At 40.9% G+C, this 17,963-nt stretch overlaps 2 protein-coding genes across 9 annotated transcripts in view; one reads left to right on the top strand and one right to left on the bottom strand.

The window, feature by feature from the left end:
* Positions 1-17,963, bottom strand: part of SH3D19 (SH3 domain containing 19) — a 141,839-nt gene that overhangs the window by 100,566 nt on the left and 23,310 nt on the right. The window contains exon 2 of one of the 8 annotated variants that reach the window (XM_019722837.2): positions 15,059-15,141. The exons of 6 other annotated variants lie outside the window; for them this stretch is intronic. The gene's annotated coding sequence lies outside the window, so the exon portion shown is untranslated. Of the gene's footprint in view, positions 1-10; positions 84-15,058; positions 15,142-17,963 lie in introns of those variants that run through there. One more of the 8 variants, XM_074338448.1, reaches the window with a different exon arrangement.
* PRSS48 (serine protease 48) lies at positions 11,080-17,639 on the top strand. Its single transcript, XM_074338659.1, is given in 7 exon segments — positions 11,080-11,336; positions 13,506-13,771; positions 14,913-15,079; positions 17,172-17,336; positions 17,339-17,434; positions 17,437-17,506; positions 17,509-17,639. Coding segments are annotated over 7 exon segments (1,134 nt in total). The 5' UTR covers positions 11,080-11,097.

Here is a 17,963-nt window from a genome sequence, read left to right as displayed (position 1 = left end):
CGTCTCCTACCAATTGGCGCCTGTGTCCACACACTTGCTGTCGCTCCTGTTGTATCACAGACCTGGTGTGCTCCAATCTACGCCCCTCACCCCACTGACCAGTTAGCTTCAGTTCCCGCCTGTCTGCTCAAGGACACCAGTGCAGCAATTCTCCAGCTTTCTCTCCAGCAGCATCAATTTCTCTCTCTTTACTGGATAATTCCATGAGCACACAAACATGATGTAATTTGTCCCATCTTAAAACAAAACAAGAACAAAAAACCCCTGCACCACCCAGGATCTCCTGCCAGCTCTTTCTCAACTTCCCTTAACAGCAAAATTACTTTTAAAAACTGCTGACATTTGTTGTCTTCAATGACTCCCCTTTTTCTCTTGAATCCATTCTATGACGCTAAATCCGATGGTCAGTTCTTCATTTTCTGCAGCATTTGAGAGACGATCACTTCTTCCTCCTCGAAACACTTTCTCTACTTGGTTTCCAGAATACTCCGATCCATTCTCTGCTTACCTCACTGTTCTTCTTTCAGTCTCTTATTGGTTCCTGTTTATCTCATCTCAGCTTGAGTGTGGTCAAGCCTTACAACTCACAGTGGACTTTGTTTATACTAACTCCCTAGGGGACCCTATCTCATCTCATGACTTTAAATACTATTAGTGACATCCTAATCTAGCCCTTCAGTTTGTGGCAATCTCCTGATTCCAGATTCATATATTCAACTGCCTACTGGAATCTCCAGCTGGATATCTTTCAAGCACCTTAAATTTAACATGGCTATAAATGGAGTTCTCATCTACCCACCCAAAACCTGCTCCTCCTACAGTTTGCTCCATCTCAGCAAATGGTCATTCCACCCTTCCAGTGGCTCAGGCCGAAAACCTTAGTCATTATTGACTCCTCTCCCTCTCTCACATCCAACCCATTAGCAAGTCCCATTGGCTCTACCTTCAAAATGCAGCTAGAATCTGCCACTCCTTCCCACTTCTGCTTCCACAGCCCTGGCCCAATGCCCCCATCACCTCCTGCCCAAAGCATTGCAACCGTTTCCTGATTGCTCTCCTTGCTTCTACCCCTAACTACTCTCAACCCAGTAGCCAGTGTGACTCATTGAAAACTTTACATCAGATAAAAAACCTTCTCCTTCTACTAAGAATGAAAATCATCACAATTGCCTACAAGGGCCTACATGGTCTGGCCCCGTTCCCTGTCTGACCTAATTTCCCATCACTCACTGTGCTCTAGCTTCAATGAGGAAGAATGCAACCTCCAGAACTATGGGCTTTGCTATGATACTCGTTTGTTGCCTCTCACTCTCTGTCTCTCTGTCTCTCTCTCTCACACACACACACACACACACACACACACACACACACACACAATCCCTAAAGCCAAAAGCCCTACGAGAGCCAGATCATGGCTAAATCTCATCTTCCCAGGAGATGTTCAACACTTATCGAAGGAGCAATGCTTAAGAACTACGGGCTCCGCTATGATACTCCACAGCAGAGTAAGTAGAAATCTATGTTATCTGTTCTACTTCTCTTCTTCTCAGGTCTAAGGACACCAGAAAATACACAGTATTGGTGGGGTCACTTCAGGTCGTTGGTCGCCCAGTCTCCAAAACAACGGTAACACCTGTGTCCAGGATTATTCCCTTCCCTGACTTGCAGGGAAACACATCTGGAGCCACCGCTGGGGCAGAACTGGCCTACCCTTCCTTTCAGCCCCGTCGTCCCGCCCGTCTGCCTCCCCTCATTGGCAGTCCAGCCGAAGAACTCAACCTCCTGCTGGGTGACTGGACGGGGCTACTCTGGGATACACCAATATGAGGATAAGTAGATTTTCTGACCTCTATTTCCTCAGCTGACATTCTCTCCCCGCACACTCTGTCTAACCCCTAGCACTAGATATATTATACTCTCTAGGCAATTAATCTGAGGTACTGCAGACTTCAAATTCTCCTTGACCCTATACCTTCCCTTTGCCTCCTTCATATTTCTTCTGCTGTAATCTCTTTGTTTATTTGTATCTGCTTTTGCTTTTGTTTAGCAATAGTGGTAAGACCTTAAAAGTGAAAAGGACAGGGCAATGAACTTTGAGAGGATAGTTCTCAGTGTGAAGAGTAATACAGTTCTCCCTCCACTTCTGGGTAGAGTGTGTGTGGGCAGGTGGAGAGGGGAAGCAGATATAAAGATGTGTTCAGAAGGTAAGGATGCTACAACAGAGCTTCATTTCTGTATCAACTGTCTTCATTCTTTTCAGTATATTAGATCCACCTCTTTATATTCTTTGGAATATTAAAATATATTCCAAAGCCAAACAAATTCATTCCGTATCATTTATTGTTTTGGGTTTTCCTGAATCACAAGCTTTTCCTATTATTTGTGCTATCTGAGCAGGGTAACTGCCCTCAACCTTGTTCGCACCCAGGGAACTCAGCCTCTAGGCTATTTCTCAAAGCCCAAATCAGAATGCTATCTAACAGGGGGCAGAATAAAGTCAGAGTTATCCCTGAAAATCAGAGGCATGAAATCTGTATCCGTGGCTGAGAGCTGCTTTCTAACTTTTTAAGACGGCTTTGATTCTTTTTGACCTTACAGATAAGAAGCCATCTGATGCGCTGAAGGAGCTAAACGTGCCCACCACTGATCTCCCAACATGCAGGGCCTACCACCAGAAAGAAAGTTTGCTGCGTGAAGTCAGCCTGTCACTAATGAAGCTGTGATGTGCTCCCAGCTCCCGGGGGGGGGGGGGGGGGGGGGCAGAGGGATCAGTGCACAGTAAGGAGCCATCCTGCAGGCACCTTTCAGAGCCCGTCCCTTCCCCACTGTACTCCTCACGTCTCATGTCTTCAGAGTTCCTGGGTAAACCCAGGAGAGCCTGGAAGGCCCATGTCCACAGCTCTTGTCTAAACGATTAGACAGTCTCTCCCTTTGCGCTGTGTGTGGCTTAGCCACCTTTCCTCTTTCCTCGGGGCAACAGAGGCCATCCCCTGATATGGAAAGTGGAGGATTTCTGGGTCCTGGCAGGAGCGGTGAGCTGGGACTCAAACTGCATCCAAACCAATGAGCCTGAAGTATATACAAACATCAATTTCTACAAAACCTGGATTGAGACGTCAGCCGTCTCGCATACTGACTTTTCTGCTACCCTCAGTCTGGATTTCTCTGGGCTCCTCCCTGTTATGCTTCTGCCTGGGGCTAACCTAACTGGCTGAGGTCGGTAAGGCCAAGATCAAGTGAGAATTAAGACCGAGGGAGAAGGGGAAACTCTGGAAGTTGAGTATTTTGAAGATTGAGCAAGACAGATGCAGTCTGCTACCTCTAAGCATATCCCCCATTAGTCTAATATGCTGTTGCCTTTTCCCCCCAGGTCAATCAACCTGGAAAGCAACATCCCCAACATGAATAAAGTTTGGTTGATGCTAACTATTATTTCTCATATTCAATTTCGTAATGAAATTGGAGACTGGGGAAATACAGAAGCACAGAGCTGGGCTTAAAACTTTAAGATCTGGAAATCACTTGGCCCAAGCAATCCCTACATTCTGTAGACAAAGGAGCTGGGGTCCAGAGAGGTTAATTAGTTGGCCCTTGGCTGAATTCAAGATGAAAACCATCTAATCTGGGACTAAACTGGGTTCTGAAGAAAAAGGAGGACCTTGGAAAATTAGGAAGTCTCAGCTGAAGCATGCCAGGCAAGAAGAACCTAGGGCAGTGTTACTAGATACCTATTGCTGACAACACATTACGCCAAAACTTACCCACTGAAAACAACAAACACATATATTCTCACCGTTTCTGCGGGTCAGTAATTAGGGGGAGCCTAGCTAGGGGGAGCCTAGCTAGGTCGCTCTGGCTCAGGGTCTTTCAAGAGGCTGCTGCTGTGCCAGCCACAGCTGTGGTCAGCTCAAAGCTCAACTGGAAGAGGATGTATCTGCTGCCAAGCCCATGCGTGGTCGGTGGCAGGTGTCAGGGGCTCGCTTCTAAGCTCCCTCACACAGGCCTCTCTGCAGGGCTGCTTCACTGCAGCTGGCTTCCCCAGAGTAAGGGATCCAAGACAAAGTGAGAGAACACCCATGATGGGAGCCACCATCTTTCAAAACCTAATCTCAAAACTGACACCTCCTTACTTCTGCTGTACGGTATTCTGTTCTTTACAAGTGAGTCAATAAGATGTGAGTATCAGGAGGTGAGGCTCATTGGGGCCATCGTAACGGCTGCCTTCCATAGAAGGAGTGAGGGAAGGGTCTAGACTAAGGAGTTGGGAGGCAAAGACTGACCACGTTTAGTACTCACAGATAAACAGAGGCATGGGGAGTTTAAATAGAGGTATTCAGGGGAGAATGCCTTCCTAGTCTCCCATTAACCCCACCCACTGAAAGCCCTGCACGGTTGTGCTCACAGTACATAGAGGTTAGAGAAGGTGTTTGTTACGGAGATTTCTAACCCGTAATATCCTGTAACCAGAGGGTAGCCTAGGAATGTGTCTCATATAAGAGATGTATGGCTGCTTTATCCCTATCCTTTTCCTGGGCCTCTGGTACAAACACACTGGTTAAGAACATGGGATGTGACACCGGCCAATGCAGAGTTAATTTATGGATTTCATAAGATGCTGATTAAAATAATAACAGGATACTCTGTATTTGACAAATAGTGAAAAATAATTGGAAGAGTTTTGGCAAGACAGTGGAATAAGCAACAGCAAAGTGAACATCCCTTGCTCAAATTTCATTAAATACTAATAAAATCATTGTTTGAAAATGAAAATTTTCATTAATAACTACAAAGATAAGGTAATTACATAAAGATAAGTAAATTCAATCTGGGCCATTAAAAAGCTTTCCATACATATGAAGAAAATAGTAAGAACTCTGAAAAAAATTAACTCCCCCAAATGCAAAAATTATACAAAGTATAAGCTGGATTCAAAGAATGTTTACAATTTATTCTCAAAAGAACATTGTTCATATTAATAAGGTTTCCTTGGGAATTTTTTAGATGACAACACCACAGAATTGCAACCAAGGCATAACTAATGCTGTGGAAGATGCTTCAGCAAAAGAAAAGATGAACTAAACATGAGGAATTCAAAATAAGTAAAAAAGATAACAGAATGTGAGAAAAGATGATGGATCTAGATACTAGAGCCAAGAAATCCAATAAAGGGATAAAAGTAGGTTTTAGAATCATAAAATAGTTGAAAGGCACCTTACAAGTAATCCGATAAAATTCTCAGCTCAAAGCGTAAGTTTCTTTGTTTTAATAGACTTTTTACTTCTTAATACAGAAGCATTGGAAAACTAATTGTTGGGAATGGGAGATGGGAACTATTTTCAATACATAGCACCATCCCACCCTTTGCCCACCAGAATCCTCTACAAGTAAAATATATACATAATGGGTGAGATGGAATGAAATAGTTGTCTGTATAAACAACCCCCAAAATTCAAGTTAATACATGCCTTATATGTTTTAGGAATAAGCTAAAATTGTAGATTTGGGGATAATTTCAAAGCAACATACCAGAAATGAGATCATCCTTGAGAAAGCTTAAATCTAATCAACAATATTACGTACTGACTGAATAAAAACAGTGTTAGGAAGAGGAATGGTCGGCATGGAATCTCAGAAAGCAAAAGCCATACTGCTGTGTGTGATCATCATGCCCTAGGCTATTAAGAGAGACTCTGAGTGTGATGAATATAAACTTCACATTTATTTAGAAAAACATGTTCTGTTAGGGAGAAGGGCTCTTTCACCTCGTTTTGTAAGGACAGAATATTTCATCCTAGTAAGTGAAATGCTTGTAGAGATTAACTACTTCCGTTTGTTCTGATCTGAAACCTCTTCAAAACCACTTAGTAATTTTGTTTCCCTACTTACATAAAGAAGGTGTGCCCTGATTGGGGAAAATGAACATTCTAAATAATGAAAATAAATAGCCCTCATTGCAAAAAACATGCTGGTTTCATACACAAGTCTTAAAATTTAGTAAGTTAGTCTCTTGAATTTGATCTACTCTAGGTGCTCTAACAAGCTCTGAATTTCATAAGCTAAAAACCTAAGGGCCCAGAGCTTAGATTGAGATAACCTCAGCCAAGTCACGTTGCCTGTGAAAAGACCTGCCTAAGTGGATTCTCCAGGTGACATCGCCTCTTTATCTCATCTCTAACTATGGCAGGAACTTATATTTATTATATGCCTCCTATGCATTAGTTACTACACTGGTTGCTTTAAATATCTTATTTAGTCCTATGGAAGGAACTTATATTTACTTTATGCCTCCTATGCATTAGTTACTACACTGGTTGCTTTAAATATCTTATTTAGTCCTAATATCTCAAGAAGGTATATTTATCCCACTTTTACAAATGAAAACACGCACAGATTCACACAAAACTACGGTTTAGAAAGGTTAAGTAACTTGCCTACGATCACAGAGGTAATATTTGGTTAAACAGATTTATCCAGGACTGTCTGATTCAAAAGCTTTGTCTCTTTCCACTATATCAAGTTACCTCCATTCACTGTTAGAAAGTAAGGCTCTTCCTTACACTATGCCTAAATAACATCACCCTTTGGTTCTAGTTATTTATAGCTCCTGCTATGCTCCTAGTCTCCGTTTGTAATTACTTGGGTACACACAGATTTACTTCTCCTAAGAACAGACTTGAGAAGAGAAACTGCTGTCCTATTCATCTTCCTGATCTTCTAGCAGCATCCAGCATAGTGTCTTGTAGACAGAAAGTATCAAATCTTATTTTCTGAATAACAAAATAAGAGCTACAGACTATAGAAAGCCAACTGTCAAAACCGTAAGGAAGAATTCCTTTAGTATGAGTACAAGTGAATAAATATAAAAAGGGAAATATGTTTTTCTTCCAGTTATCAAAAGAACAAGACCAATGCCTGCAAAGGGGACTGGTTAAAGGGCAGTAGGCCCTGGGCAAATAGGATGAAGCTTAGAGCAAGACCAGTACCTGTGGGGAAGGTGAGCGCAGGCAAGGGAAACTGCAGACTGGCTGATAAGGCAAAGAGCCGGGGAAGAGGAATAATGTTGTCTCTAAAAGGCTGTCCAGGCGTGGCCCTGACATAATGAATGCCAAGTATATGGACTAATTCCAGGACATTCTGGCTAGTGGAACTAAAAGTTGGGCTAAAAGTTTCTTGTCCGAATTGGAGTACTAAGACCAGACTGGATCTTTTAAAGAGGGCACAGGGGTCTACTGCTCCAGAGGACAGAAAAAGCAAAAGCCAGGCTTGCCACACAGGCACTAGAGACATCAGTGGTTCCTTAGGAGACTGTTTTATAAGGCATTTAATCATTTTCCAATATAATAGATGAATCCGATGGGTTGAATTAGAAAAGAGACAACAGAATTCATTTGCCCTTCATGGATAGAAAGTTATGAAACTTGCAAATCTACTGTCTCTGTTTTATTCTCAGGGTGCTCATGAGAAGACTGCATCCTTGAAGTGGCATCCTTGCTCTACAGGGGTTCTGCCCCCCAGGAGACATTTGGCAGTGTCTGACAGCATTTTGGGTTGTCAAAGCTAGGGGTAGGTGGTACTCCTGGCATTTAGTGGGTAAAGGCCAGGGTTCTGCTTACCATCCTACAATGCACTGGTCAGCTTCTCCCACACACACAACACAGAATCATCTGGCCCCAAATGTCAGTAGTGTGTGGTCTACAGGCACCTTCAACATCAATCTAAGCCCTCCCCAAGATGACCTGTTTGCTAGAATGAAGTTAATAGTTAAAACTGGGATATTAGTTCAACCACCACAACAGAAACAGCAGCTACCATTTATTCCTACATGCTTAAATAAGCCAAACCCAACCTAAATACTTGCCCTATATTTCATTTAATTCCTACAAAAATTTTGTAGGGTATTATCATTCCCGTTTTGCAAAGATGGAAAGGTTATAACTTAACCACAGCCACACGTCAAGTAAAAAAGTTCTTAACCACCAACACCATACTGTCATTTCCCAAACCAGTAATTATTGTGTACGGCAGAGGTATTTACAGGTAACTTTAATGAGAACGGGGTAATGATCTGAGAACAAAGAATCGAAGATCTGGAGATAGAGCATAATGACAGAGGCAGAGAGCTAGCAGAGCTATCTTCAGGAGTCGGTGGCCATTCCAACTCCTTGGCACGTTCTTACCTGAGACGCAGTGAGGGAGCCGTAAAATGGCAGACCCAACCTGTTTCATGATTGCTAAACCAATAGTAAGAAAATATTTGTAGAGGAATAATGAAGGCAATAACAAAGATAAAGAAAGATAAATAGATAAACAAGCAATGCATAATTTAATGTTACATCTATAAAGAATCTTTGAGATCAACTAGTTCCAGTGCCTTCATGGTACAAGAGTAAAACACAGGCCTTGAGAGAAGGGGAAAGATGACTCAGCCATCGCCAAGAGAATGCTGTGGGCTGAAAACCAGAGGAGATTTCTCTAATAAGATAAAGGAGGTTAGCTTATATTTAGAAAGGATTCATAGGTTCCAACTCTCTTTTAAAATGGGTATTTTCTATAAAATTCAATGCTATTATCACACCTATCAAGATTAACAACCATTCCTTCACGCCATCTAATGCCCAGCTCATTATCCAATTGCCTTGTTATATCAAAATGTCTTTTTAGAGTTGGTTTGTTAAATCAGGATTCACACATTTTGTTACTCTGAACTACAGCTTGGACAGGAAAAGCAAGATAACTATTTAATCCTTTTCTTTTACTTTCAATTTAAGAGCAAGGAACTGGTGTCTTAAGTTACTCCCAATAAAGTTTATTTCCAACTAAACTGGAATCAAAAACCAAAAAAAAAAATTTTTATGAAATATCCAAATAAAAGGAAAAAGAAGAGATTCTGCAAGAAATCCAACTAACATGTAAAGAGCATTAATCACTGACTTCAGATTTGTCCAGGGATACAAAAGTCTGAAGATCTAAGACAACCACTGACCCTCAGAAGGAAAGGAGTATCTGGTCAAATGTTGTCCCTTTGATAAATCAATAGAAAGACCTGTTCAGAGCTTCAGTGTCTTTGCAAAATGACTACCTTTATACTTCAAACATGACTTGAAGGCAAATCTCAAACTGAGGTCTGACTTTTAAAAGCTATACTTAAATAAGTTGACTAAGTATGAATAGTTAAAATGGCCTGTGAATACCACAAGTTAATTGGAATACCCACACAGACGGTTGTGATGTGAACAAATCTTTTTCTTCAATTAAATGAGCAGGACAAAATCACAGGTTGCAATATTAATTTCAGGAAAAATTAACCTGAAAAGTACTTAACGGAAGCCCAAGTGCCTAGCCTCGTTGACTCAGGTCTCTGAAGGGCCACCCCAGCTCCAGAGACACTTGTGGGATTGGCTGAGGCCTCTGCTGCAAACGCATTACAATTGGACTCTCCCCTCTGCCCAATCCTCTTTCCACCCCCCCTTTGAGGTGCTGATCCTGAGACCACTCCCCAATAAACTCCTTGCACGCAAATCTGTCTTAAAGTCTCTTTCCCAGAAAACCTGACTTATATATTGTATGACTAACACTGTAACAAAGATGAAAACAAAAAATTAGATAAAATTAGCCAGGTGCTGGGTTCATTTCCTTTTTTCCATTTCTTGCTTTTGAAGAATCTTGTCCACCTGTCCTTTCCTTGCTAGAGAACAGGGTCCTATTCCTTGCTGTGCCCTCTAACGGGCCTGTGCTGGCAGCCCGCGTCCCGGCCCCGTAAGACCCCTCCCCCCCACAGGCAGACACCCTGCTCTCCCGACACAGCAGGGGGCGCCTCGGGCCCTAGCTCCTCCCCCGGGGTCCTGCCCCTGCACTTCTCCAGCCTGGTTCCTTCAGTGCCTGGCCCTGAGTGACCGTGGAAGGAAAGGAAGGAGTAAAGCAGAGGAATCCATCTCTGAGAAGCTGCTCCCCAGCTGGCCTCCACCGGGGAGCTTGAGTCCAGGAAGCAGGAAGTGCTGGTTCTGAGGACAGAGACATGGGCCCTCCCGGCTGTGTCTTCCTACTGTCCCTTCTGCTGGGTGAGCTCCTGGGGTCCGGAGGGGAGAAGGAGTTTTGGGGCTCCAGAAGTCATGCTATAGAATAACAGGCCACTTCACCCACAGGCTCTTATGAATAGTGTGCCCTGAGAAAATCCTGACAGGATTTTTCTATATGCCAGGCACCTTTCCAAGTCTCTCAGAGCCAGTAATAAACAAAATAAAGATCCCTGCCCTCATGGGTCTTAAAATCAACGCACATATTAAACATGTAAATTATACAGCTCATTAGAAAGTCATAAACACTACGAGAGGAAAGGGGTATCTGGAGTGCAGGGACAGAAGGCGTGCTGTAATTTTAAATAGGGTAGGTTTCATTAGGAGGGAGTCCTTTGAGCAAAGCCCTGAAGGAGAGGAGTGATTCAGCGAAGAAGATCTCGGAAAAGAGCATTTCAAGCAGTGGGAACTGAAGTGCAAACACCATTCAGTGATTTCAGGCATAAGCCTGTTCATTTACTTTTCTGACCCACCGTGATTTAACACCAGGGTAGGCTCAGAGGAGCCAAGACATAATCAGGGGCAAAACAGAAAAATACACAAATACTGCAAAATACCAATTCAGTTAAAAAAAAAACAGGTCAAAAGTGAACAGCTTATAAACCTCAAGAGCATCTGAAGGCATCACTGTAGTTACAACCTATCATCTTGATATTCCTGATGACAACCTTGAATCATCAAGTAAAAATGAGATTCTGTTCCATGTATGCTGCTAAAGAAGGCAGGTAAGTATGTAATAATTATCAAGATTCCCACTAATGGGTAAACATTTATACTCATAAAAATTTGGCCTTTAACACCAATCTGAGGAATTTAAGTATGTGGCAAGCTCTGTTCAGTGAATTCAGATAGGATGTGTTATGATATAGTAATGACATGGTGTGTCTGTCCTAGGGTCTTGCCCATGCTCTTCTCCCAAAAAGAAAGACCTGCAGTCGGGTGAGTGGTTTCCCCGAGGACCCAAGACCACTGGGCTTGGAAGGCAAATCGGATATGGAGGCTGGGGAGGAGTCAGGTCCTGGGAATGGACGGGAGTTTGGGGATGATGAGAAGATGGGACAACACCCACAACCACTCTGCCCTCTCTCCTCTTTCTCTAGTGTGTGGACGACCTGTGTACTCAGGCCGCGTTGTGGGTGGCCAGGAGGCTGTCAGGGGGCACTGGCCTTGGCAAGTCAGCCTGCACTTTGGGGAGACCCACATCTGTGGAGGTTCCCTCATCAGTGAGCGGTGGATACTGACGGCAGCACACTGCATAAAAGCGTGAGTTCTCGCTAGTGACTAGCACACAGATAGGGTCTCAATAAACATGTGAATGACTTCATGAATGAACCAACAGACAATGAAAGTGGCAAGATGGATCAGCAGAAGGAAACCCTGGGTCACCTTGGTCTAGGGCCAGGACGTAGAGCTAGAAAAATAAATAATGGAAGGAGGCACTGTATTAGAACCTTTTCTGACTTTTTGCCAAATTACTTCCTAAACACCAGTGAGGGAATTTTGTCTTAAGCTTTCTTGGGGTCATAAACACAAGCCAAGTTTTCTGTTAGAACGACTGTTGTGCGAGAAGCAAGGTGCCACGTGGTGGGAGCCCTGGGGAGAGGCCCATGTAACACTAATGCTTCCAGCCAATAGCTAGTGAAGACTAAGCCTGCTAACATACTCGTGAGAGCCTGGAAACAGGTCCTCCCGGGGTTGGCCCTTGAGAAGACTGCAGCCCGCCCTCACTGCAGCCTCAGGAGACCTTGAGCCGGAGGCTCCCAACTAAGTCACACTGGATTCCTGACCCACAAAAACCGTGAGACGAATGTCAGTTTTAAGCCTCTAAACTTTGTGGTGACTTGTTATTCAACAATAGAGAACTAATATATACGGAAATCAAATACACAGGACTTTTCCGTAACACCGATCGCTCAAAGAAAATAGAGTAGTAACTTTAAAATACTGAGAGAAAATTATTTCCAACCTGGAATTCTACCCATATAGAAACTACCGATCGAGTGTGGGGCAGACATAAGACATTTTCAAACATACAAAAACAGCAAAAATATTACCTCTCATGCACATTTTCTCAGAAAGCCACAGGAGAAAGACCTTCACCAAAATAAAATGGGGGAAAAACAGGAAAATATGGGATCCAGAAAAAAGGGGACACAACATAGAAGAAAATATCCAAGAAAACCATAAAGAAAAGTGCCAAGAACCTGTGGAAAGGGAGGGGGGTGGTAGATGAGGGTAAAAGGGATCAAATATATGGTGATGGAAGGAGAACTGACTCTGGGTGGTGAACACACAAGGGGATTTATAGATGATGTATTACAGAATTGTATACCTGAAACCTATGTAACTTTACTAACAATTGTCACCCCATAAACTTTAATTTAAAAAAAAAAAAGAAAGAAAAGTGCCAAGATTGGAGCAGGAGGGCAGAGAGCACAGACACAAAGAGTACTGGGAGAATGTTGATAGATTTTAACACACTGAGAGATTTGCACTCTGGCAGAGAGTTTGGGGGATGCATGATGAGTTCATGAGAGGTACATAGAAAACGATGATGACAAAGAAGTGAGAACACATTATTAACTCCAGGACAAGCAAAAAGTTTTATAGTGTATTCAGAAATGTATTCAGAGTACCCAGGATGGCTTAGTAGTGAATAATGGTTACATCGTCATAAGAACACTCACAGTAAATCCTGATCTAACAAAGTTATATTACTAGGTTAGGAGGATGGTGAAAAGGAAGCAAAAGGTTGGCAGCGATTGTTACCTCTGTCCTCACCTTTCACAGCAGGAATACAATATTCTAAAACTGAAAGAAAAACTTTAATAGCAATAAGTAGGATTTCTTGAAAACACTAGGGAACATATGAAAAGAAATAGCTAAGAGTTGAAAGTGATTGCCTTTGGATAGTGTGAATTGAGGGCAGTAAGCAGGGCAAAGAACTTTTGTTATTTACTTTGTACATTTTATCAAACTACTTGACATTTTACATGGTACATATATAACTTCGGTGGTTATACTTTGCTTTAAATTGTTATTTAGAAATAAAGGTCTAATGCTCAGAAATCAAAACTGGCAATAAGAAGAGACGAATGACTATTAAACATGCAGGTGATGGCTGAAACCATGGAGAATGGGAGAAGTGACCAAGAAAACCAGGAAGAAAACACAGGACAAAACTGTGGCCATAAGCATATAAGAGAAGACCACAGAAGCAGTAGACAACAAAATAAACAGTAGTCAAGGAGGGAGGGAAGGAGAAAAGGAGACAAACCAACCCTAGTCCAAGCTGGAAGCAGACTAGTTAATTCCAAGTCTGTTACCCTCCTTTATTACCTAGAGACTTCCTACTACACCTAGGCAGTTAGTTCTGACCCAGCTGTAGTACATAAGCTGCTCCCCTTTATTCTCCTCTTTCTCTCCCCTTAGGACCTGGATTCCTTTGTTATATACTGTGTGGCTGGGATCAATTAAAATCGGCTACTCAAATAATGGTGTGAAACATCATGTGTCCAAAATCATTATCCATCCTAAATTCCAAGATGTAACTGCAGACATCGCCTTGTTGAAACTGGTCTCCAGAGTCACCTTCACTTCTTTCATCCTGCCCATCTGCCTGCCCAGAATTACAAAGCAGCTGACGATTCCTGGCTCTTGCTGGGTGACTGGATGGGGAATAGTTAAGGAAAATGAAGGTAAGAATGGGTAGAGAAAGGGGTTGTTTTATACATTGCCCTCTTGTACTCCACAACATTCACATTCTACTATGTTTCCCCGAAAATAAGACCTAGCCGGACAATCAGCTCTGATGCGTCTTTTGGAGCAAAAATTAATATAAGATGGGATCTTATTTTACTATAAGACCGGGTATAATATAATATAATATAATATAATATAATATAATATAATATAATATAATATGATATATATAATAAATGTAATGTAATACAATACAGTATAATACCTGGTCTTACATAAGACCAGGTATAATATAATATAATATATAATAGCAGGTCTTATATAATGTAATATAACATAAGACCCAGTCTAATATAAGACCAGGTATAATATAATATAACATAATATAATACTGGGTCTTATATTAACTTTTGCTCCAAAAGATGCATTAGAGCTGATTGTCCAGCTAGGTCTTATTTTCAGGAAAACACGGTAGACACATCATTACTAAGGCAAATATTTTTCAACAAAAGCAGATCAGCCTATTGATAATATCTATAAGTCTTCAAATAAAACGTCTTTTTTGACATTTATATATTTACTCTTATATTGTTTATTTACTCTTATGTCCTGCCTAGAATCTAGCTACAGCTGCAAGAGCAGATACTAACACTTTAAACACATGACTACCTCTCTGAAACAGAGGTTAACAAACTTGATTTAAAGTTTGGAGAGAGTCCAGTGTTTCTTCAATCTGTTTTTAAAGTATTATGTCAACTCCTTTCCAGTATGGAGTAAAGACAAAACAGGAAATGATCTGGGAGCAGAAAAGTGGGGAAGGAAAAAGTTTTAGAAGACTTTAGAATACACACATCTTTCCTTGAACAAAATGTATCTGAATTTCTCTTTATTTGGAACATTAGGAACACCCCACATTGGTACATTAGAAAAACCTCACACAAACAGAAGTAATTTTGAATTATCCATTGTTTTAGATTAAGTGTACCAAAGAAATTCTTCTACTAGCCAAATATGATTGGAAAGTGACTGTATTCTGCTTTTTTGGATTCCCATTCAGAAATTTGACACATCCTGACTGAATGCTGCCCCTGTACCTTTCCAGATGGCTTTTCCTTTCATTCCTGTCTGTCTCTACAGATGATTTCACTTCCACCCTCCAGGAAGCAGAAATACCCATCATTGACCACCAAACTTGTGAATATCTCTACAACCCAATCCATTCCGTATTGCCAGAATTAGAGCCAGTCATCAAGGAAGACATGATTTGTGCTGGTGATACTCACACAGGGAAGGATAGTTGCAAGGTTAGGCTTTGCTCTTGAAATTTTTTAACATGAGATGTTAATATGGATCCAGGTTTTCCTATCTGTGAAAAAACAGTGGATTAGGAATCAGGAGACAAGGGTTCTGACAGTAATTGTGTTACCATGGACAAGTCACCTAACCTTTATCTATGAATTTATTCTCTTCAACTCTTCAACTGTTGATCTGGAACAATGCCAACCACTGGTCATTGGGTTTTTATAAACTTGTAAATTTTTATAAATATATTAAGAAGTCGATACAGAAATGTCAACTTTTTATTTTTTTCAAGTAATAACATTTCATTCTACACTTAAAAGATGTCATTCCATTGTCTCCTGACCTTAACTGTCTGATGGAAAATCAGCCATCGTTTGTGTCTTCTTCCATTGAATGTGACATGTTGTTTTGTTCGGACTGTTTTCAATTTTCCTTCATATTTGATTGTTAGAAGTTTGATTGTGCTAGGTATGATTTTCTTTATATTTATCCTATTTGAGATTCATTTGAGTTTTTCTTTAATCTATTCTTTTACCTTTTATCAAAACTTAAATTTTTTCATTCATGATTTCTTCAAATATATATTCTTCCTCATTTCTCTCTTTTCCTCTTCTGGTTGAAACCACAAATTTATAAATTATACCTTTTAATATTTTCACACAGTTCCTTGAATCTGTCCATTTTATTTATTTACTTTTTCTTCTTCAAATTGGATATTAAATTAATCCATATTCAAGATCATTGCCTTTCTCCTGTCATCTATATTTTTCCTGTTTCAAATATTTTATTTAGTTCTAGAATAACCATGTAATTTTATTTCTTCTCTCTCTCTCTCTCTCTCTCTCTCTCTCACACACACACTCACACACACACACACACACACAAACACACATTTTTCTATATCTCTCCCAAGATTTCCTATCTGTATATTCATTATTTGCAAATTAAACAATGAGACATGGCTTCACAGTCACTAGGGTGGCTACAATCAAGATAGATAATACATGAGTTGACAAGGATGTGGAGAAATTGGAACCTTCATACACCTAGCAGGAATGTAAAACGGTGCAGCCACTTTGGATAATTTCATACTTCCTCAAAAGGTTAGGTACAGAGTTACCACCTGACCCAGGAATTCCACTCCTAGGTGTACACACACGAGAAATAAAAATGTATGTCTATATAAAAACTTATATGGACACAAATGGCCATAACAGCATTATTCATAATAGCCAAAAAGTGGAAACCCAAATGTCCATCAACTAATGACTAGATTTAAAAAATGTGATATATCCACATAATGGAATATTATTCAGCCAAAATAGGAACAGAATACTAATACATGCTACATACAACATGGATGAACCGTGAAAAGAGTATGCTAAATGAAAGAAGCCAGACATAAAAGGTCACATATTATATTATTCCATTTATACAAAAATGTGCAGAATATGCAAATCCAGAAAGTAGATTACTGGAAGGCCTAGGGCTGAGACGGTTGAGAGGAAATGAGAGTGACTGCTAATAGGTATGAGGTTTCTTTTGGGGGTGATGAAAATGTTCTAACGTGGGTTGTGGTGATGGTTAAAAACATTATAAATAGACTGAAAATCATTGACTTGCACACTTTAAATGGGTGAATTGTATGTGAATCATAACAATAAAGCTGTTACAAAAAGAAAAAGCAAGATTGAAAGGCATACCACCACATACTATCACTATCATTTTATATAAGAAAGGATTATTTTTACACTAAAAATAGGCAATAAGAACCTAAGAATAGAAAATTACGGACAGTTCATTCAATTGAATAAATTTAACTTTAGTGAGAAAACTCATCATATTATTATTTTTAATATCACAGATGATTATTTTTTTAAACTACTGATATATTTAGCTAAGTAAGATCTCTGCCAATTTCAAATTCTATGATTCTAGAACACTCGTGATCTCCCCCTAATGCAGTAGTAAGTTCAGATCCCTCTATAGTTCTATAGCTCCCCTGGCTCCACTGCCCCATTCTAAGGAACTCTCCACCTCTCTTCTTTTCATGGTCCCTTTTCACTATGCTCATATCCTGTATCTCTTCCTTAGGGCGATTCTGGAGGGCCTCTATCATGTCATATTGATGGTGTATGGATCCTAATAGGATTGGTAAGCTGGGGAACAGAATGTGGTAAATCTCTTCCTGGAGTCTACACCAATGTGACCTACTACCAAAAATGGATTAATGCCACTATCTCAAGAGCCGAGGTTTGGGGGCCAACAATCTGGACTTACCTGACTTCCTGTTCCCTGTTGTATTGCTCTCTCTGGCTCTCCTGGGACCCTCCTGTGCCTTTGGGCCTAACATCTTACTAGGAGAGTGGGCAGCAGAGCTGAAGCCACTGGCCAAGTACAGGGCTAGGAAGGGGATGCATGGGGAATAAGCACCGGGGCGGAGAACTCCCAGGACAGTCACTGGGAACTCTGGATAACTTCATTAAAATAATTAGAAATGATTCTGTTTTGAGGTTTTTGATTTTGGAAGTATGTCTTAGTGGTTGTAATGTGAACAGCTGAGAAATAAGGTGGCACTTCCATGCATGGTATTCTTTGTCCCTGACCATGCATCTTGCAAGGCAAGAAGGATGCCTTACAGGGTTTCCGGGCGGGAATTCCTTCCCCCCATTCCTGGGATTTTTTTTCGCTTTCCTGTTGCCAAATCCCGAGAAAAGTTGGTAGGGAAATCGAGAAAATCAGTTCCTTGAACCCAGTAATACCCACAATGGGAAACAAAGGTATTACTCACAATGTATCTCTTAGACATTTTTCCTATTTATCGCTATCTAAAGTTACATTGTGTGACCACATTACACGCCACCAGACATGCACACGAGATACCAG

Source organism: Rhinolophus sinicus, linkage group LG07 (genome assembly GCF_036562045.2).
Source record: "Rhinolophus sinicus isolate RSC01 linkage group LG07, ASM3656204v1, whole genome shotgun sequence".
NCBI lineage: Eukaryota > Metazoa > Chordata > Mammalia > Chiroptera > Rhinolophidae > Rhinolophus > Rhinolophus sinicus.
Note: the sequence above shows the minus strand (reverse complement) of the source record. Positions and strands in the feature narration are given on the sequence as shown.